Below are 21,924 nucleotides of genomic sequence, written 5' to 3'. Positions count from 1 at the left end.
GAAAAATATGTCAATGTGCCCTTAAGCAAGGCATTTAACCCTAATTGCCCATGTAAGTCACTCTGGATAAGAGTGTCTGCTAAATGACAAAAATGTACACAAACATCTCATTGTCACTTTACTTGGTGAGATGGGCATGGCTGACTGGGCTCTTGCCCTGGTGTTTGTCACACAGATTCTTAGTGGGAACAATAGGATAAATGTTGCAAGACACTGTCATAAAGGCAGAGACACCTCAAGCCAAGGATGTTTGCTCTCTTTCTCAGACCAGTGAGCTTGGTTACTTCTTAAGGGCTAGGAGTCAGGTCAGGTCACATCAGGTAACAACAACACTAAATCACGTGTGTCAGTGTGTTACTGCACTATCTTCACACAGTCAGTGGCTTGCATTGAACGGCTCTGTACAAAAATAATGAAATACGCTATCCTGTAGATGGCGACAAATCACGCGCCAAAGGAAAACAACTGCTGGGGAGCAATCCTTCATGGGGCGGAAATGAATTATGCGCACGCGCATTGAACAATCTCACCAGTGTTGGTTGTTGTTGTCTGCATGGACTACACTTGAAAATAAATGAAACCATTACATTTTCTTTCCAAATAACGGTCCTGTGAATTACTTTAGACTACGTGCAAGCGTACTAACCATTTTACTGCGTGTGGATAATGGCGTAGTGAAAGGAGATCGCATAGGGTGTTATGGCTAACATTAGCTTGCTAAGCTAAGCTTCGGTTAGGGTCCGAAGATATTATCAAGCTGGCCTCAACCCGAGGCCAACTGGCCTTCCTAACTGAGTAAAAGTAGCGCAAGGTAAGATTAAACCTTCAACAGACCAATTTTTTTTGCATGCATGCAACTCCTGTCTGTCATTCCATCCCATTTGTTGTGATCATGCATGCTGACACCCCTTTATATGTTCTCCATTTCTCCTGACAAGTAAGGACTAAATAAACAATGTAAGAGAGAATCTACGAATCACACATTGATATGACTAATTGATCAGTAAATGTTTCTCTCAGGATGTCGGACTCAGACAGTGATGAAGACCAAGACCGCCCCTTCTCTCTCACTGGCTTCCTCTTCGGGAACATCAATGAAGATGGTCAGCTGGAAGGAGACAGTGTGCTGGACACTGTGAGTGATTACTTTGTTACAAGAGGAAAGCACTCTGCATAGTGTGCAAAAAACACTACTGTTTTGAATGCATACATTAAAGCAGGAATGGGCAATCCTCATGATGAGTTCATAAAAAATCTGAACTCATCATGAAGGGGCGCATTGGCTGAGGGGTCTGCATATCTACATCCATAGCATATGCAGTCAGAGCCGGCCCTAGCCTTTTGGGGACCCAGAGTAGGGATGTGACAGAAAAAAACTTTTAAACATACTTTTAAAAAATCGGTTTTCCATTAAAACGCAAATACATTTTTTATACAATTCAATGTGAATGCAGCTGTGCTGCTGCCAGCAACGGTTTGGGTCTTTTTTTAATGTAATTGTTTTATTTAAGCTTTATTTAACTAGGCAAGTCAGTTAAGAACAAATTGTTATTTACAATGACGGCCAAACCCGGACGACGCTGGGCCAATTGTGCGCCACCCTATGGGACTCCCAATCACGTCCGGCTGTGATACTCACGGTGCATCCCTTTCAGATGGTTAAGCATTGCACCTGTACTACCATTACTGTACCTCAAATCCACCTCACAAAGTTTTAATTTTCTTCTCATTTATCTTGTCAAAGTATTGCCATACAGGACTTCACTGCTGTCGCTTGCCTTTCTCTGCCATTTTTCAGACTGTTAACAATGATGACATAGTAGTGGAGAGTCGACTCCAAAATAATTGATTCCTCGACTCCAGGTGTCAACTCCAATTTCTTAGTGTCAAGATTCAACACTGCTAGGAATCGACTCCTAAGATTCAATGTTTTTGGAACGGAGGAGACCAGTGCTTGACTTGAGCAGTAGCTCACCGGAGCTGAGTACTGGCACCTCACATTTTCTACTGCTTGAGCTCCCGTTCTTCTTATTTATTTAATCAAGAATATTTGCCCAAAAATATTGTGGAGCTCCTGCATCTAAATGTAAACAGTATCGGCCCCAAAAAATTAGCACCTGCTCGTATTTCAGTCCAGGTCAAGCACTGGAGGAGACTAATTAGTTGCTGTACTTCCGAGAACACAAAAACTCGCATCTTTCATAGCCAGCTAGCGAGGGATGGAGAGAGAGGGGAGGGGCACAGTATAGGCAGGTTGGCAGTCAGGACCGTGCACTAGGCCAATCTATTGGCAATCAATAGCTGTATCTCGCAATGGAATGCTGTATCTCACAATTTCTTGGCTTGCAATGTCTCGCAACTGCAGTGAAGCAGGGCCTATCATTAATGAACAGGCTAGGATATTGAGATGAGCGAGGTTCAACACTTCAGTCACACACAGTATCTGCGCATGTGCATGTGTTCACTTCACACTGTTCACAGTGTGGTAGCCAGGGATATCAAAACAGCAGAGAAGTTGAGCATCATGCTTCAGAGCTCTTGGTTGTTGCGGAAATTGACCCACTATGCGGTTTACTTTCTGCATCTACGTGAAACGTTAATCAATCAAATTTCAATCAAATTGATTTTATAAAGCCCTTTTTACATCAGCAGATGTCACAAAGAGCTTATACAGAAGCCCAGCCTAAAACCCTATGGAGCAAGCAATGCAGATGTAGAAGCACGGTGTTTAGGAAAAACTCCCTAGAAAGGCTGGAACCTAGGAAGATACCTAGAGGGGAACTAGGCTCTAAGGGGTGGCTAGTCCTGGCTGTGCCGGAGTCATAGTCCTAGGGCTCAGGTCCTCTGGGAGGGGATAGAGGGAAAGATCCCAATTTCATAAAAATATATATATATGTTCACACCCCTAGCCCTAAGCAACATTTGTGAGCAAAACATTTTAGCTGCCCCCCTCTTGACAGTGGAGTTTTAAAGTTCGCTTTCATGCAATCTGCTAGTGTTGCACGGTATACTGAAACTTGGGTTCTTTTTTGATGCTAGAACAGGAAAAACGGTTCGGTATTCCAATTGTTATTACTTTCTATACTTCTGTCAAAATGTGTCCCACGTATCTGTCAGCGCAGCCGATGTCCCCTTATAGCGCAAGGTGTGCCATGTGCCTGCTCCACCAACTCACTGCTAGCCTCCACTGGGAGTCTGGGCTGCATCATATTAGCTCCACCTACTCACTGCTAGCCTGTACTGGGACTCTGGGCTACATCATGTTAGCTCCACCAACTCACTGCTAGCCTCCACTGGGACTCTGGGCTGCATCATGTTAGCTCCACCAACTCACTGCTAGCCTCCACTGGGAGTCTGGGCTACATCATGTTAGCTCCACCTACTCACTGCTAGCCTCCACTGGGAGTCTGGGCTACATCATGTTAGCTCCACCTACTCACTGCTAGCCTCCACCGAGAGTCTGGGCTGCATCATGTTAGCTCCACCAACTCACTGCTAGCCTCCACTGGGAGTCTGGGCTACATCATGTTAGCTCCACCTACTCACTGCTAGCCTGAACTGGGACTCTGGGCTGCATCATGTTAGCTCCATCTACTCACTGCTAGCCTGAACTGAGAGTCTGGGCTACATCATATTAGCTCCACCTACTCACTGCTAGCCTCCACTGGGAGTCTGGGCTGCATCATATTAGCTCCACCTACTCACTGCTAGCCTCCACTGGGAGTCTGGGCTACATCATGTTAGCTCCACCTACTCACTGCTAGCCTCCACTGGGAGTCTGGGCTGCATCATATTAGCTCCACCTACTCACTGCTAGCCTGTACTGGGAGTCTGGGCTACATCATGTTAGCTCCACCTACTCACTGCTAGCCTCCACTGGGAGTCTGGGCTACATCATGTTAGCTCCACCTACTCACTGCTAGCCTGAACTGGGACTCTGGGCTGCATTATGTTAGCTCCACCTACTCACTGCTAGTCTGAACTGGGACTCTGGGCTGCATCATGTTAGCTCCACCTACTCACTGCTAGCCTGAACTGGGACTCTGGGCTGCATTATGTTAGCTCCACCTACTCACTGCTAGCCTGAACTGGGACTCTGGGCTGCATTATGTTAGCTCCACCTACTCACTGCTAGGCTGCACTGAGGGTCTGGGCTGCATCATGTTAGCTCCACCTACTCACTGCTAGCCTGAACTGGGACTCTGGGCTGCATTATGTTAGCTCCACCTACTCACTGCTAGGCTGCACTGAGAGTCTGGGCTACATCATGTTAGCTCCACCTACTCACTGCTAGCCTGAACTGGGACTCTGGGCTGCATCATGTTAGCTCCACCTACTCACTGCTAGCCTGTACTGGGACTCTGGGCTGCATTATGTTAGCTCCACCTACTCACTGCTAACCTGTATTGAGAGTCTGGGCTGCATCATGTTAGCTCCACCTACTCACTGCTAACCTGCACTGGGAGTCTGGGCTGCATCATGTTAGCTCCCCACTCATGCTGCACAAAAGTTAACACAGTTGAATAATGCGACACGGCTTGTAGAAAAATCAAAACAATGTCCTTACAGATGAGAACAATGCAACAAGATACCGCCAGTAGCTTCCAGCTTTGTAAACTTTCCTTGCTAGCTTACAGCTTAAGTGAACATCAATTCACTACCCTAGTACTTTGTGATAATATGTAAACTATAACGCAAAATGTGCTGATTTCAAAGCTGATTGCCACCGAAAACTTTATTCGTTCACTTAATCGGTCTCTCCATTACGTCGTTCCATCAGCCAAAGGTTATCTATTTTCTCAGTGAACTGTCAGTGTTTGTGAATAGGGCTGTGACAGGCCACATCCTACTTGCCTCGTGAATTACATAGCTGGTTAAAGAGACTTTTCTAAAATAAGTTATTTCTATGCTAATGTTGATCAGCACAACAAAATAAGTCCCAAATGAAAGGGAAACAGATTGTTTGTCATCTGTAGCCCCGTGAAATCTGCCAAAACGGTAATTCAGTAATTCAATGCGACCATCTCTGTCAGATGGCGCCGACAGAGATGGTTGCCTCGGTCCTTAGGTCCTTAGGAAACTATGCAGTAATTTGTTTTTTTATGTATTATTTCTTACATTGTTAGCCCAGAAAATCTCAAGTGTTATTACATACAGCCGGGAAAAACTATTGGATATAAAAGCGACGTCAATTTACCAACATTATGACAAGGAATACGACTTTCCCGAAGCGGATCCTTTGTTCGGACCTCCACACTGGACGTGGGATCTTATCTCACAGGCCGACACAAAACAACGCGGTCTCCGCAGGGAAGGCAGACGGAGCGGCCTACTGGTCAGACTTAGAAGGCGAGCACACCATACACCGCTTCCTAGCATATTACTCGCCAATGTCCAATCTCTAGACAACCAGCACAGTTACAATACCAGAGCTAGTGTTATGTCTTGTAAAATCCCAAGAGTAAACAGTATTGCGAGGAGCACATTTTTCTATACATGCATTTGTCTATGGAATAGCCTCCCTTGGAGATCAATATTTTGTTTTTATAGAAATAACTTGTAAACGCAGGCAAAGGTTTTCATTTGGACAAGGTTGTCTAAGTAAGAGAAACCACTACACTGTCTGCTGGTCAGTATATTTTTTACATTTATTTAACCTTTATTTAACTAGGCAAGTCAGTTAATAACTAGTTCTTATTTACAATAACGGCCTAACCCTGCCAAACCTGGACGACACTGGGCCAATTGTGCGCCGCCCTATGGGACTCCCAATCACAGCAGGATGTGATGCAGCCTGGATTCGAACCAAATCAAATCGAATACAACAGGTGTAGAGCTTACAGTGAAATGTAACTTACTTACAAGCCCTTAACCAACAATGCAGTTTTAAGAAGAAAAAAAAAAGTAAGAGAGAAGAATAACAAATTATTAAAGAGAAGCAGTAAATAACAATAGCGGGGCTGTATACAGGGGGTGGCGGTACAGAGTCAATGTGCGGGGGCACCGGTGTCGAGGTAATTGAAGTAATACAGTTGAAGTCGGAAGTTTACATACACCTTAGCCAAATACATTTAAACTCCGTTTTTCACAATTCCTGACATTTAATCCCAGTAAAAATTCCCTGTCTTAGGTCAGTTAGGATCACCACTTTGTTTTCAGAATGTAAAATGTCAGAATAATAATAGAGAGAATTATTTATTTTAGCTTTTGTTTCTTTCATCACATTCCCAGTGGGTCAGAAGTTTGCATGCACTCAATTAGTATTTGGTAGAATTGCCTTTTAAATTGTTTAACATGGGTCAAACGTTTCAGGTAGCCTTCCACAAGCTTCCCACAATAAGTTGGGTGAATTTTGGCCCATTCCTTCTGACAGAGCTGGTGTAACTGAGTCAGGTTTGTAGGCCTCCTTGCTCGCACACGCTTTTTCAGTTCTGCCCACAAATTTTCTACAGGATTGAGGTCAGGGCTTTGTGATGGCCACTCCAATACCTTGACTTTGTTGTCTTTAAGCCATTTTGCCACAACTTTGGAAGTATGTTTGGGGTCATTGTCCATTTGGAAAATCCATTTGCGACTAAGCTTTAACTTCCTGACTGAAGTCTTGAGATGTTGCTTCAATATATCCACATAATTTTCCTCCCTCATGATGCCATCTATTTTGTGAAGTGCACCAGTCCCTGCTGCAGCAAAGCACCCCCACAACATGATGCTGCCACCCCCGTGCTTCACGGTTGGGATGGTGTTCTTCAGCTTGCAAGCGTCCCCCTTTTTCCTCCAAACATAACAATGGTCATTATGGCCAAACAGTTCCATTTTTGTTTCATCAGACCAGAGGACATTTCTCCAAAAAGTACGATCTTTGTCCCCGTGTACAGTTGCAAACCGTAGTCTGGCCTTTTTATGGCGGTTTTGGGGCAGTGGCTATTTCCTTGCTTCAGCGGCCTTTCAAGTTATGTCGATATAGGACTAATTTTACAGTGGATATAGATACTTTTGTACCTGTTTCCTCCAGCATCTTCACAAGGTCCTTTGCTGTTGTTCTGGGATTGATTTGCACTTTTCGCACCAAAGTACGTTCATCTCTAGGAGACAGAACGCGTCTCCTTCTTGAGCGGTATGACGGCTACGTGGTCCCATGGTGTTTATACTTGCGTACTATTGTTTGTACAGATGAGCGTGGTACCTTCAGACGTTTGGAAATTGCCCCCAAGGAGGAACCAGACTTGTGGGGGTCTACAATTATTTTTCTGAGGTCTTGGCTGATTTCTTTTGATTTTCCCATGATGTCAAGCAAAGAGGCACTGAGTTTGAAGGTAGGCCTTGAAATACATCCACAGGTACACCTCCAATTGATTCAAACAATGTCTATTAGCCTATCAGAAGCTTCTAAAGCCATGACATAATTTTCTGTAATTTTCCAAGCTGTTTAAAGGCACAGTCAACTTAGTGTATGTGAACTTCTGACCCACTGAAATTGTGATACAGTGAATTATAAGTGAAATAATCTGTCTGTAAACAATTATTGGAAAAATGACTTGTGTCATGCACAAAGTAGATGTCCTGACTTGCCAAAACTATAGTTTGTTAACAAGACATTTGTGGAGTGGTTGAAAAACTAGTTTTAATGACTCCAACCTAAGTGTATGTAAACTTCCGACTTCAACTGTATGTACATGCTGGTAGAGTTGTTAAAGTGACTGTGTGTAGATAACAACAAGCAGCAGCGTTCCAGATTGGGGGGGGCAGCAATGCAAAAAGTCTGGGTAGCCATTCGATTAGCTGTTCAGGAGGCTTATGGCTTGGGGGTAGAAGCTATTTAGGAGCCTCTTGGACATAGACTTTGCGCTCCGGTACCGCTTGCCGTGCGGTAGCATAAAGAACAGTCTATGACTAGGGTGGCTGGAGTCTATGACTAGGGTAGGGCCTTCCTCTGACACGGCATGGTATAGAGGACCCTCTGTAGTGCCTTGCGGTCAGAGGCCGAGCAGTTGCCATACCAGGCAGTTATGCAAACCGTTAGGATGCTCTCTATGTTGCAGCTGTAAAATCTTTTGAGGATCTGAGGACCCATGCCAAATCTTTTCAGACTCCTGAGGGGGAATTGGTTTTGTCGTGCCCTCTTCATGACTGTCTTGGTGTGCTTGGACCATGTTAGTTTGTTGGTGATATGGACACCAAGGAACTTGAAGCTCTCAACCTGCTCCACTACAGCCCCGTCGATGAGAATGGGGGTGTGCTCGGTCCTCTTTTTCTGTAGTCCACAATCATCTCCTATGTCTTGATCACATTGAGGGAGAGGTTGTTGTCCTTGCACCACATGGTCACGTCTCTGACCTCCTCCCTATAGGCTGTCTCATCCTTGTCGGTTATCAGGCCTACCACTGTTGTGTCATCAACAAACTTAATGATGGTGTTGGAGTCATGCCTGGCCGTGCAGTCATGAGGGGACAGCATGCACCCCTGAGGGGCCCCCATGTTGAGGATCAGGGTGGCGGATGTGTTGTTACCTTCCCTTACTACCTGGGGGTGGCCTGTCAGGAAGTCCCGGATCCAGTTGCAGGGAAGTGATTAGTCCCAGGGTCCTTACCTTAGTGATGAGCTTTGAGGGCACTATGGTGTTGAACGCTGAGCTGTAGTCAATGAATAGCATTCTCACATAGGTGTTCCTTTTGTCCAGGTGTGAAAGGGCAGTGTGGAGTACAATAGAGATTGCATCATCTGTGGATCTTTTGGTGTGGTATGCAAATTGGAGTGGGTCTAGGTTTTCTGTGAAAATGGTGTTGTGAGCTTTCAAAGCATTTCATGACTACAGACGTGAGTGCTTACTTACTTACTTACTGACTTTATTGTCCCCATGGGGAAATGTTGTTGCAGTGTCATGTACACATTTAAAGTACACATTTAAAGTGGCATTTAAATACAAAACAAAATTGACATTACAACTTTCATAACAGTTATGTACCAAGAAATAAGAAATAAAACATAAAAAATAAAATAAAAAACAGACTAGCCTGCTGGTCTTACGGAGTCGATGGGAACATTCGCCCGAGCTATTTAGGAGGGATATCACACCTGGCACAAGTGATTGTCTCGTTCTGTTTTTCCTGCTGAGGGGTGCCCTGTACCTGCGCCCAAAGGGGAGTAGTTCAAAGTCCAGGTACAGGGGGTGGCTTGGGTCTAAAATGATTTTTTGAGCCTTACGGAGGGCCCTGACCTTAAAGATCTCATCCAGGCCTGTCTGTTTGACTCCAAGTACCTTGCTTGCTGTGGTAATAATCCTTCTCAGCATATTTCTCTGGCTGACAGTGGCATTGCCAAACCAACAAACAATACAAAAAGTTAAAATACTCTCAATAAAATATTTGTAAAACAGAGTCAATATAGTACAGTCTACATTAAAAGATCCCAACTTTTTGAGAAAGTACAGTCTCTGTTGGCTCTTTTTGTAGATCAGGTCTGTACATTTACTCCACTGAAGCTTATTGTCCAAAAGGACACCCAGATATTTATATTCCTCTACAATTTCTATATTCTGACCTCTGATAGATGTTGCAGAGGTAGGTGTTGTACGCTTCCTGAAGTCTATGCACATGTCTTTGGTCTTGTTGGTATTGAGGACCAAGTGTGATTCCTCATACCACTCTACAAAGTCATCTAGGACCGGGCCACGATGTTCCTTGTCATCATGCAACAGGCTGATCAAGGCAGTGTCATCAGCGAACTTAACGAGGTGTCTGTCGGTATGGGAACTAGTACAACTATTAGTGTACAAGATGTACAGAAGTGGGGACAAAACACATCCCTGAGGAGAGCCTGTGTTGGTATTGCGTATATCCGACACGTGGGGACCTATTTTGACTCGCTGTGAGCGTTGGCTCAGGAAGTCCAACAGCCACAAAACCAGTCCCCCATCTAAGGAGAAGTCCCGAATGAGTCTCTGTGCCAGAATGTAAGGCTGGATTGTGTTGAAGGCAGAAGAAAAGTCAACAAACAGAACCCTGACATGGGATTTGGCACCCTCTAGATGTCTATAGACCATGTTAAGGAGGGTAAGAATGGCATCATCATCTCCTCTGCTAGGCTGATAGGCAAACTGAAATGGGTCGAGGAGCTTCTGGGTGACGCTGAGAATATGACTTCTCACAATTTTCTCAAGGCATTTCATTACTAAGGATGTCAAGGCGACAGGGCGGTAGTCATTCAGCACAGAGGGATTAGATGCTTTAGGAATTGGTATAATTATTGATTTTTTCCCACAATACTGGAACGTGTTGCTGGTTGAGGGAGGATTGGAAAATGTCTGTAAAAACACCAGCCAGTTGTTCAGCACAGTGCTTTAACACATGTCCACTTATTTTGTCTGTGCATTTGTATGTGTTACATCCCCTGAACAACTTTAGAACATCAGACTGTTGGACAACAACTCTCTCAAACATTTGTAATGATGCTTCCATTTGTTTTACCTCCGACACGAAGTTGTCTGATTCAAATCTTGAGAAGAAAACATTCAGTTCATTAGCCATGTTCTGGCCCTCATATCCCCCAAGGTCAGCACTGGTTTTCCCCCTGCCTATATGGGGGGCACTAGCCATGGATTTAATCCCTTGCCAGGCCACCCTTGCGTTTCCTGAGGAGAGGGTCCCCTCCACCCTTTGCTTGTATGCCTCCTTGTCCACCAGTATCTGTCTTTTGATCTCACGTTGTACATCTCTTAAAGCCTGTCTATCACCCCCAGCATAAACTGCCTTCTTCCTGTCAAGTAGTGATTTTAGATGTTTTGATACCCAAGCCTTGTTGTTAGGGAAGATTTTACAGGTCTTAGTAGGCACAACTGACTCAACACAGAAGTTTACATAGTCTGAAATAACATCTGTGAGTTCATCAAGATCAGAGCTGCTGTCCTCTAATACCTCCCACATTGTACAGTCAAAACACCCCTGGAGACAAGTGATACTGTTGTCGTTCCAGATCTGGACAGTTTGAACTGTGGGTTTCTCCATCTCCAGCAGCCGACAGTAGGTTGGCCTGAGGTAGACCACATTGTGGTCTGATGTCCCCAGCGGTGGTCTGGTGGTGGCAGAGAACGCCTTTGGTATTGTCCAATAGCACAAATCAAGAGTCCTATTTTTCATAGTGTGACATTTCACATACTGATGGTATGTGCGCAAGACTTTGTGCAAGGTACAGTTGTTAAAATCCCCTAAAATAAATTTGGGTGCGTCGGGGGAGATGGATTCCAGTTTCTGTGACAGATTATAAATAATCTCTGATGCCTTTGTTATATTAGCTTTAGGTTGAATGTACACAACGGTAACAAACAATTGGGGGAACTCACGGGACAGATAGTAAGGTCGCAGTGACACAGAAAGAAGTTCAATGTCGGGGGTACAGAGTCTCTCTCTTACCAGGATCGATTTACACCACTGGTCCCTGACAAGCAGGCAGGCGCCCCCGCCGTGATGTTCCCTGTGACGGTCAGATCACGGTCCGCTCTGACCAGAGTGAAGCCGGCCGGCTCCACTTCTCTGTCCGGGACTCTGTCATCCAGCCAAGTCTCAGTAAATGCCAGCAAAGAGGCCTCCCGATATTCGTGTTGGAAGCGCAGATTCGCTGACAACTCATCCGCTTTCCCCCTCAGTGACCTGGCATTAATCAGCAAGGTGGTGGGTAAGGGAAGTTTGTTCTTAAATTTTTAAAGTCTTTGTCTGATTCCCCCGCGTTTTCCACGTTTGCATTTGGGTTTGTAATCCACTCGCAGACAATCAGGTATTAGATGGGCCATTGGGATATCCAACGTGTTTGCATTTGAGTTGCATTGTAGTAAGAACTCCCTGCTGTATTGGATTCCGCTGCCAGCAGCGTTTTCATAATTTAGTCCGTTCATAGCGGGTATGTACACGATCAACAAGATCAGTCCAACACCCCACCACTGTAAATCCATGTTTGGCGGATTGTTTGTAAGCTAAGTGTACAAATTAAAAACATAAAATAACGCCACACCAAACATCACACACACTGCAGGTCGCAACAGAGCCGCGCCCCTACCCTGTCCCTACGCGTCGGTAGTCATTTAAGCAGGTTACCTTAGTGTTCTTGGGCACAGGGATTATGGTGGTCTGCTTGAAACATGTTGTTATTACAGACTCAGACAGGGAGAGGTTGAAAATGTCAGTGAAGATACTTGCCAGTTGGTCAGCACATGCTCAGAGTACACATCCTGCTAATCCGTCTGGCCCTGCGGCCTTGTGAATGTTGACCTGTTTAAAGGTCTTACTCACATCGGCTGCGGAGAGCGTGTTCACACAGTCGTCCGGAACAGCTGATGCTCTCATGCATGTTTCAGTGTTACTTGCCTCGAAGCGAGCATAGAAATACTTTAGCTCGTCTGGTAGGCTCGTGTCACTGGGCAGCTCTCGGCTGTGCTTCCCTTTGTAGTCTGTAATGGTTTGCAAGCCCTGCCACATCCGACGAGCATCGGAGCCGGTGTAGTACGATTCGATCTTAGTCCTGTATTGACGCTTTGCCTGTTTGATGGTTCGTCGGAGGGCATAGCGGGATTTCTTATAAGCTTCCGGGTTAGAGTCCCGCCCCTTGAAAGTGGCATCCCGCCCCTTGAAAGCGGCAGCTCTACCCTTTAGCTCAGTGCGAATGTTGCCTGGAAGATATTCCAGTCTGTGCTAGCAAAACAGTCCTGTAGTTTAGCATCTGCTTCATCTGACCACTTTTTTATAGACCGAGTCACTGGTGCTTCCTGCTTTCATTTTTGCTTGTAAGCAGGAATCAGGAGGATAGAATTATGGTCAGATTTGCCAAATGGAGGGAGAGGGAGAGCTTTGTACGCGTCTCTGTGTGTGGAGTAAAGGTGGTCTAAAATTATTTTCCCTCTGGTTGCACATTTAACATGTTGATAGAAATGAGGTGAAACTGATTTTAGTTTCCCTGCATTAAAGTCCCCGGCCTCTAGGAGCGCCACCTCTGGATGAGTGTTTTCCTGTTTGCTTATGGCGGTATACAGCTCATTGAGTGCGGTTTTAGTGCCAGCGTCGGTTTGTTGTGGTATGTAGACAGCTACAAAAAATACAGATGAAAACTCTCTAGGTAGATAGCGTGGTCTACAGCTTATCATGAGATACTCTACTTCAGGCGAGCAAAACTTTGAGACTTCCTTGGATATTGTGCACCAGTTGTTGTTTACATTAATGCATAGGCCCCTGCCCCGTGTCTTACCAGAGGCTGCAGTTCTGTCCTGCCGATAGAGTGTATGTTCTTTAAAAAAATTAAAAAAATGATACCCTTTTCTCCCCAATTTTCGTGGTATCCAATCGCTAGTAATTACTATCTTGTCTCATCGCTACAACTCCCGTACGGGCTCGGGAGAGACGAAGGTCGAAAGCCACGCGTCCTCCGAAGCACAACCCAACCAAGCCGCACTGCTTCTTAACACAGCGCGCCTCCAACCCGGAAGCCAGCCGCACCAATGTGTCGGAGGAAACACCGTGCACCTGGCCCCCTTGGTTAGCGCGCACTGCGCCCGGCCCGCCACAGGAGTCGCTGGAGCGCGATGAGACAAGGATATGCACTGGCCCTACCGGCCAAACCCTCCCTAACCCGGACGACGCTAGCCCAATTGTGCGTCGCCCCACGGACCTCCCGGTCGCGGCCGGCTGCGACAGAGCCTGGGCGCGAACCCAGAGACTCTGGTGGCGCAGCTAGCACTGCGATGCAGTGCCCTAGACCACTGCGCCACCTGGGAGGCCCCCATCTGTATGTTCTTAATGTCGTCGTTTAGCCACGACTCGGTGAAACATAAGATATTACAGTTTTTAATGTCCCGTTGGTAGGATAAACGTGCTTTCAGTTCATCCCATTTATTTTCCAGCGATTGAATGTTAAGTAGCAGGACAGAAGGCGTGGGCAGATTAGCTACTCGTCGCCTCCTCAGAAGACACCCTGATCTCTTTCTACTAAATCTGCATTTCCTTCTCCAGCGAATAACGGGGATCTGGGCCTGGTCGGGTGTCTGTATTATATCCCTCTCGTTCGACTCATTGAAGAAGAACTCTTTGTCCAGTTTGAGGTGAGCAATCGCAGTTCTGATGTCCAGAAGCTCTTTCCGGTCATAAGAAACGGTAGCAGCAACATTATGTACAAAACAAGTTACGAACATCGCGAAAAAACCAACAAAATAGCATGGTTGGTTAAGAGCCGATAAGACGGCAGCCTTCCCCTCCGGCACCATACTATTTAAGGGTGCTATTGAACCAGGGACTACAGGGACTGACGCCTCTTGCAATGAGATGCAGTGCCTTAGACCGCTGCGCCACTCGGGAGCCTTTTAAGGACGCAATGTGAAATGAATATGGTTGATTCTTAAGGTTTGGGAAAAGTGCAGTGAATAGTGACACTTTCTAGGATATCAATATCAATGAATGTATTTATGTTTGTTTGTAATTTTGTCTTGACTTTTAATCATATGTGTTTTTACCATTGAGGACCATTTTGGAAACAAGCCTTTTAATTCATACTTTTAATTGATATCCTCAGGGTCCACATTGTACATTTTGTTGTATATGTCTGTTACCCAAAATAAATTCTATTTAATTTAAGGGATGTCTTTGAAACATTTTAACGTAAACAATTTCAAATGTAATGATATTGAACTCAAAAGATGCCCAACGATTGAACAGAGCAGTAGCTGAGTTTATCTGTCTGGATCAAGTGCCGTTCTGTGACTGGCTAATATACCTTGTATTTTTTTCAGTGGTATTGGGTATCGTGATACTAAACCTGATATCGGTACAAAGTCAAAATTCTGGTATCGTGACCACATAAAATTTTGCCTTGGGGCGTAGAGAATTTTTTGTTCAATTTTAAAGCAAGTTTGCTGCTATTCTACATAATTTTGCCATTGGCCAAAGAGAAGATTTAGCAATTTTATAACACATTTCTACTAAATTTGCCATGGGGTGGAAAGAAAAATGTGCAGTTTTACAGCGAATTTGCTGCAATTCTACACATTTTAGATTTTTCCATGACTTATGTCATGTTAATATGATATCTGATTGAGAGTGAAAACAAACAGTGACTGACATAAAAAGAGAAAATGCTGATGCACAACCAAATTTCGAAATTGCACCTTGTGTATTCTTCTATTCTAACCCTCAACAGTAAGTTGAGAACCCGGCTGAGTTCCCCCATCCCTGCACAACAGTATGCCTAACAACAGGACTGAGATGTCCATTTGCTGATTATGGGTTTCTTGTTACACTATATATACAAAAGTATGTGGACACCCCATCAAAAAATCTGAAGGAAGTTTGTTCTGAAGTGTCTGTGCTATATCTGAGAGATACAGTGAGAGATAGATAGATACAGAGAGATACAGTATGAGATACAGATATACATTGAGAGATACAGAGAGATACAGAGATACAGTATGTTGATCACTTGTCCACTGTCTTTTGTGCAATGGTACTTTTATAAATGGTCTTTCTAGACAAAAATTTTAACACCTGGTATTTTCCAATACACTTTGGCATATCAAATGCTGTGGTTGTTTGACAATGGTATTTCCCTCCACACCCCCAGGAATCCAAAAAGCACCTGGCTGGCCTGGGCTCCCTGGGACTGGGCAACCTCATCACAGAGATCACTGCTAGTGAGGAGGATGATCTGGACGAGGATGGAGACACAGGTGGCACAGACTCAGAGGGTAAGAGTAAGGCTGTGGGTGGGGTAGTTCCTAGCCCTACAGAGCTCTCTGTCATGTACAGTGCCTTCAGAAAGTATTCATACACCTTGACTTATTCCACATTTTGTTGTGTAACCGCCAAAATCGTTTTTTTTCTCTCACCATCTACACACAATACCCAATAATGACAAAGTGAAAACCTGTTTTTAGAAATGTTTGCTAATTTATTGAGAATGAAATACAGAAGTATCTAATTTACATTGGTATTCATACCCCTGAGTCAATACTTCGAAGAAGCAACTTTGGCAGAGATTACAACTGTGAGTCTTTCTGTGTCTCTCTTAAGAGCTTTCCACACCTGGATTGTGCAACATTTTCCCGTTATTGTTTTCAGAATTCTTCAAGCTCTGCCAAATTGGTTGTTGATCATTGCTAGATAAATATTTTCAGATCTTGCCATAGATTTTCAAGTACATTTAAGTCAAAACTGTACCTCGGCCACTCACTGTCTTCTTTGTAAGCAACTCCAGTGTAGATTTTGCCTTGTGTTTTAGGTTATTGTCCTGCTGAAAGGTGAATTAATCTCCCAGTGTCTGGTGGAAAGCAGACTGAACCATGTTTTCCTCTAGGATTCCGTTTCTATTTTATCCTAAAAAACTCCCCAGTCCTAACGATTACAAGCAAACCCATAACATGATGCAGCCACCACTATGATTGGAAATATGGAGAGTGGTACTCAGTAATGTGTTGTTGGATTTGCCTCAGACATCACACGTTGTATTCAGGACAAAAAGTTAATTGCTTTGCCACATTTTTTGCAGTATTACTTTAGTTCATTGTTGCAAACAGGAATCAGGTTTTGGAATATTTTTTATTCTGTACAGGCTTCTTTCTTTTCACTCTGTCAATTAGGTTAGTATTGTGGCGTAACTACAATGTTGTAATGTCCATCCTTAGTTTTCTCCTATCACAGCCATTAAACTCTGTAACTGTTTTAAAGTCACCATTGGCCTCGTGGTGAAATCCCCGAGTGGTTTCCTTCCTCTCTGGCAACTGAGGTTAGGAAGGATGCTTGTATCTTTGTAGTGTAATTAATAACTTCACCATGCCCAAAGGGATATTCAATGTCTGCTTTTCTTTTTACCCATCTACCAATAGGTGCCCTTCTTTGCATGGCATTGGAAATCCTCCCTGGTCTTTGTGGTTGTATCTGTGTTTAAAATTCACTGCTCAACTGAGGGACCTTACAGATAATTTTATGTGTGTGGTACAGAGATGAGGTAGTCATTAAGAAATCATGTTAAACACTATTATGCAACTTATTATATGACTTGTTAAGCCAATTCTTTACTCATGAACGTATTTATGCTTGCCGTAACAAAGAGGTTGAATGCTTATTGACTTTTCAAACATAGTGACATTATGGGGTATTGTGTTTAGGCCAGTGACACAACATCTCAATTTAATCCATGTTACATTTAGGCTGTAACACAACAAAATGTGGTAAAAGTCTAGGAGTCTGAATACTTTCTGAAGGTACTCTGTACAGGATTACAGGTAATAACCGTAAGTACAGTTATTTTAACAGTAACCTTCCGTTTTAGGGCATGGGGGGGCATCTAAAAATTAGGATTTCATTATTTCTTGGGTGGGCACTGCTCTGCAATGCAAACGACAACCTCCTAATCAGAACCGTCTACCGATTACGGATCTACATGTGAAAAGTGTCGCCAAACAGGCACAGGTATGGGCGGCAAATAACTTGCAAGGTGGGTATATGTTGTAAGACCAGACCAGAGTTCCACTCAGGTCAAAACTGGGCTAGGGAAGTTCTGTGGCTGGGAACTGTCATTTAACTGGCTCAACATGAACAGTCAATATGCTCCTTAGTTGTGTTTGTAAGTTGTATGTCTGTAAATGCTGTGATAAATGAGTGACGGTTTCATGTCCTGTTTCTTATGCAGGCTGGGTGAAGAACGATGCCGATGCAGTTGATTATTCTGACATCAACGAGGTGGCTGAAGATGAGACTAAGAAGTATCGTCAGGCCATGGGCAGCCTGCAGCCTACGAGGAGAACAGGTGCAGTAATACGCATGCAACTAGTCACATATAATGAGTATACAAAACATTAAGAACACCTGCTGTTACATATGTACAGTTGAAGTCGGAAGTTTACATACACTTAGGTTGGAGTCATTAAAACTTGTTTTTCAACCACTCCACAAATTTATTGTTAACAAACTATAGTTTTGGCAAGTCGGTTACTACATCTACCTTATGCATGACACAAGTAATTTTTCCAACAATTGTTTACAGACCGATTATTTCACTTATAATTCACTGTATCACAATTCCAGTGGGTCAGAAGTTTACATACTTTAAGTTGACTGTGCCTTTTAAACAGCTTGGAAAATTCCAGAAGATGATGTCATGGCTTTAGAAGCTTTTGATAGGCTAATTGACATCATTTGAGTCGGGAAATTGGGAAATTTCAAAAGAATGGGAAATTTCAAAAGAAATCAGCCAAGACCTCAGAAAAATTATTGTAGACCTCCACAAGTCTGGTTCATCCTTGGGAGCAATTTCCAAACGCCTGAAGGTACCACGTTCATCTGTACAAACAATAGTACGCAAGTAAAAATACCATTGGACCACGCAGCCGTCATACTGCTCAGGAAGGAGACGCATTGTCTCCTAGAGATGAACGTACTTTGGTGCGAAAAGTGCAAATCAGTCCCAGAACAACAGCAAAGGACCTTGTGAAGATGCTGGAGGAAACAGGTACAAAAGTATCTATATCCACAGTAAAACGAGTCCTATATCGACATGACCTGAAAGGCCGCTCTGCAAGGAAGAAGCCACTGCTCCAAAACCGCCATAAAAAAAAAAGCCAGACTACGGTTTGCAACTGCACATGGGGACAAAGATCGTACTTTTTGGAGAAATGTCCTCTGGTCTGATGAAACAAAAATAGAAATGTTTTGCCATCATGACCATCGTTATGTTTGGAGGAAAAAGAGGGACGCTTGCAAGCTGAAGAACACCATCCCAACCGTGAAGCAAAGGGGTGGCAGTATCATGTTGTGGGGGTGCTTTGCTGCAGGAGGGACTGGTGAACTTCACAAAATAGATGGCATCATGAGGGAGGAAAATGATGTGGATATATTGAAGCAACATCTCAAGACATCAGTCAGGAAGTTAAAGCTTGGTTGCAAATGGGTCTTCCAAGTGGACAATGACCCCAAGCATACTTCCAAAGTTGTGGCAAAATGGCTTAAGGACCACAAAGTCAAGGTATTGGAGTGGCCATCACAAAGCCCTGACCTCAATCCTATAGAAATTTGTGGGCAGAACTGAAAAAGTGTGTGCGAGAAGGAGGCCTACAAACCTGACTCACTTACACCAGCTCTGTCAGGAGGAATGGGCCAAAATTCACCGAACTTATTGTGGGAAGCTTGTGGATGGCTACCTGAAACATTTGACCCAAGTTAAACAATTTAAAGGCAATGCTACTAAATACTAATTGAGTGTATGTAAACTTCTGACCCACTGGGAATGTGATGAAAGAAATAAAAGCTGAAATAAATCATTCTCTACTGTTATTCTGACATTTCACATTCCTAAAATAAAGTGGTGATCCTAACTGACCTAAGTCAGATAATTTTTGCTAGGATTAAATGTCAGGAATTGTGAAAATCTGAGTTTAAACGCATTTGGTTAAGGTGTATGTAAACTTCCGACTTCAACTGTATATACTATACACAGACCTCTAGGAGTGCTTTTACCCTAGGTTACCATAACAGATAAATGAAGCTTATTTAATTTCCTCCATCGTCATCAGAGACTTTGCACAGTCGGTAACTGGATACTTTTTTTCTCTCCGTCTCTGTCTCAGATGATGAGGATGACTATGATGCGGATTGTGAGGATATTGATGCCAAGCTTATGCCCCCTCCACCTCCTCCATGTCTCTCCACGCCTGGTGGCAAGAAAGACGACTCCTCTCCCACGGCTGCAAGTGGTAAGGATCAGATAAGGAAAAGCCAAAGGGTGGCGGTCAACTGTAATTAATTTTGTCTTTGATCAATCTAGTGCCGGTGAAAATATACTTTGTTCTTGTACTGTACAAGCATAATTCTTCATAATCTGTTAAAAAGTAAACATGGATATTGATGTATTTAATGTCAAGAATACATGCTAGTAAGTTAGCACTCATCAGAGGGGCTCTAACCCCAGTGTATGCTATTATGTTGTCCACAGTTGGGGATGAAGGAGATGGGATCATCCTGCCCTCCATCATCGCTCCTTCCTCTCTGGTAGACAAAGTGGACTTCAGCAGTTCCTCAGACTCTGAATCGGAGACAGACCGGCCCTCTGCAGGCCCTGGGTCAGGGGGTTCTCCAGCCTGCCTCAGCTTGCCCCTGGCTGGCATCATGCAGAAGGATGCTGCCAAAGCCCTGCCTGGCGTCACACAGCTCTTCCCAGAGTTCAGGCCTGGAAGGGTGAGCTGTCCTTTTTGGAAACACTATATAGTACACCACATAACAGAGAGTTGTGATTGGATGATTAAAACCTTTCAAAATGAATACCTATCCACTCCTCTGAATCCCTCCAGGTGCTGCGGTTCCTTCGACTGTTTGGCCCTGGGAAGAACATGCCGTCGGTGTGGCGGAGCGCACGAAGAAAGAGGAAGAGGAAGCACCGCGACCCTCAGCCAGGGACACCCCCACCAGAGGGCGCTGAGCCCATGGAGCAGCAGGGACCAGAGAAGAAGTCTGGCTGGGACTATGAATACGCCCCACCTCCACCCCCAGAACAGTGCCTGTCTGACGACGAGGTCAGTGTGCAACAACAATGGTCTTAGTCAAAGATATGTAGGACTGTGAAAACTTGTTTGAAATCCCTTTGAAACTGTGTGGTTATTTACCAGTATAGTTTATCACAGCTAATTTATGAGAGTTTACTAGGTTTAGTAATGTGATTCAGTCTCAGTATAATTCTGTATGGGATCTTTCTCCTTACAAAAGGAAATGGACAAAAGTGATTGCTATAAGATATTCTTCAATAGTTAATTCCTTGTGACTCTGCCCCCAGATCACCATGATGGCCCCAATAGAGTCCAAGTTCTCCCAGACCTCTGGAGACGGGGACAAGGTGACAGAGTCCAGGCCCAAGGTGGCAGAGTGGCGCTACGGTCCGGCCCAGCTCTGGTACGACATGATGGGGGTCCCTGACGATGGCAGTGGCTTCCACTACGGCTTCAAACTGAAGGAGGAGGAGGACGATGAACAGGAGAAACGGGAGAGGCCAGAACCACCGCCACCTTTACAACATCCCAAAGAGGTTAGCAGCCATACACTACACTGACGCTTTAGGATTAGATATCATGGAGTTCCTTAAAGGGGCATTCAGCAGTTGAAACAATAACAAAGCGCTCTCCCACCACTGTTTTGGTAAAAGCTGAGGGATGGGGCTTGAGAAATCTAACCACTCTTGATAGCTTTAACCATGTAGTGAGGCTATACAGTGTGTGTTTACAAACATATTACTTTGTTTACAAACATTGGAGTAAAACAATCGTATATTTTGGGTTCTGGGGGAGTACGACTGTTGAACTAAGCTAATGAGGCATTAATAAGTTATATTCTTCAAGAATCAATGGGTACATATCATTAATTTATAAGTCCACAAATAGATGTAGCAACTGCAGATTGCCCCTTTTTAAGAATCAATCACCCATTTCTAGCAGATTTGTCTGTGAAGAGACAGAAGCATTAGATCATTTTTTTTGGTACTGTCCATATGTAGCTTGTTTTAGGTCGCAGGTTCAGGAATGGCTGAAGAATTGCAACAATTACCTGGAGCTAACTCTGGAAATAGCTGTAATGTAATTATACTCTTAGCAAAAATCTTTATCTTAAATTTACAATCTGTAGAAACTATGAGACTGGAAAGGTTCAGAACTTTTGTTAAACAGCACAGTTGAAAAATATATGACAAATATAAATCAAAACTGGATGGTGTTCAAAGATAGATGGGAGGGGTTGAGGGTAGCTGAAGGATGGGACTAATAACAAACAAAAGATAACTATTGTAAAATATACTGTGTCTGTAAAATGTACAGTATATAGTATGTATAAGCTGGAAGTAGAAGCCTAAGGGTTATTGTCCTTAAGTTTACTCCAATTAGGAGACTGGTGGTAGGGTTAGGTGAAAAAATAAAGGAAAATA

The 21,924-nt window shown here is 44.0% G+C and overlaps 1 protein-coding gene across 1 annotated transcript in view; it reads left to right on the top strand.

Moving 5' to 3' along the window:
- Positions 1-527: 527 nt before the first annotated feature.
- Positions 528-21,924, top strand: part of LOC120057134 (transcription initiation factor TFIID subunit 1-like) — a 54,050-nt gene continuing 32,653 nt past the window's right edge. Inside the window, exons 1-8 of the mRNA XM_039005574.1 lie at positions 528-811; positions 1,021-1,135; positions 15,589-15,712; positions 17,656-17,772; positions 19,589-19,714; positions 19,954-20,195; positions 20,309-20,530; positions 20,788-21,036. Coding sequence (XP_038861502.1) covers positions 1,022-1,135; positions 15,589-15,712; positions 17,656-17,772; positions 19,589-19,714; positions 19,954-20,195; positions 20,309-20,530; positions 20,788-21,036 — 1,194 coding nt within the window. The 5' untranslated portion in view covers positions 528-811; position 1,021. The remainder of the gene's footprint in view (positions 812-1,020; positions 1,136-15,588; positions 15,713-17,655; positions 17,773-19,588; positions 19,715-19,953; positions 20,196-20,308; positions 20,531-20,787; positions 21,037-21,924) is intronic.

This window comes from Salvelinus namaycush, chromosome 12 (assembly GCF_016432855.1).
Source record: "Salvelinus namaycush isolate Seneca chromosome 12, SaNama_1.0, whole genome shotgun sequence".
NCBI classification, from domain to species: Eukaryota; Metazoa; Chordata; class Actinopteri; order Salmoniformes; family Salmonidae; genus Salvelinus; species Salvelinus namaycush.
The sequence above is the reverse complement of the archived record's forward strand: the minus strand, read 5'-3'. Positions and strand labels throughout refer to the sequence as shown.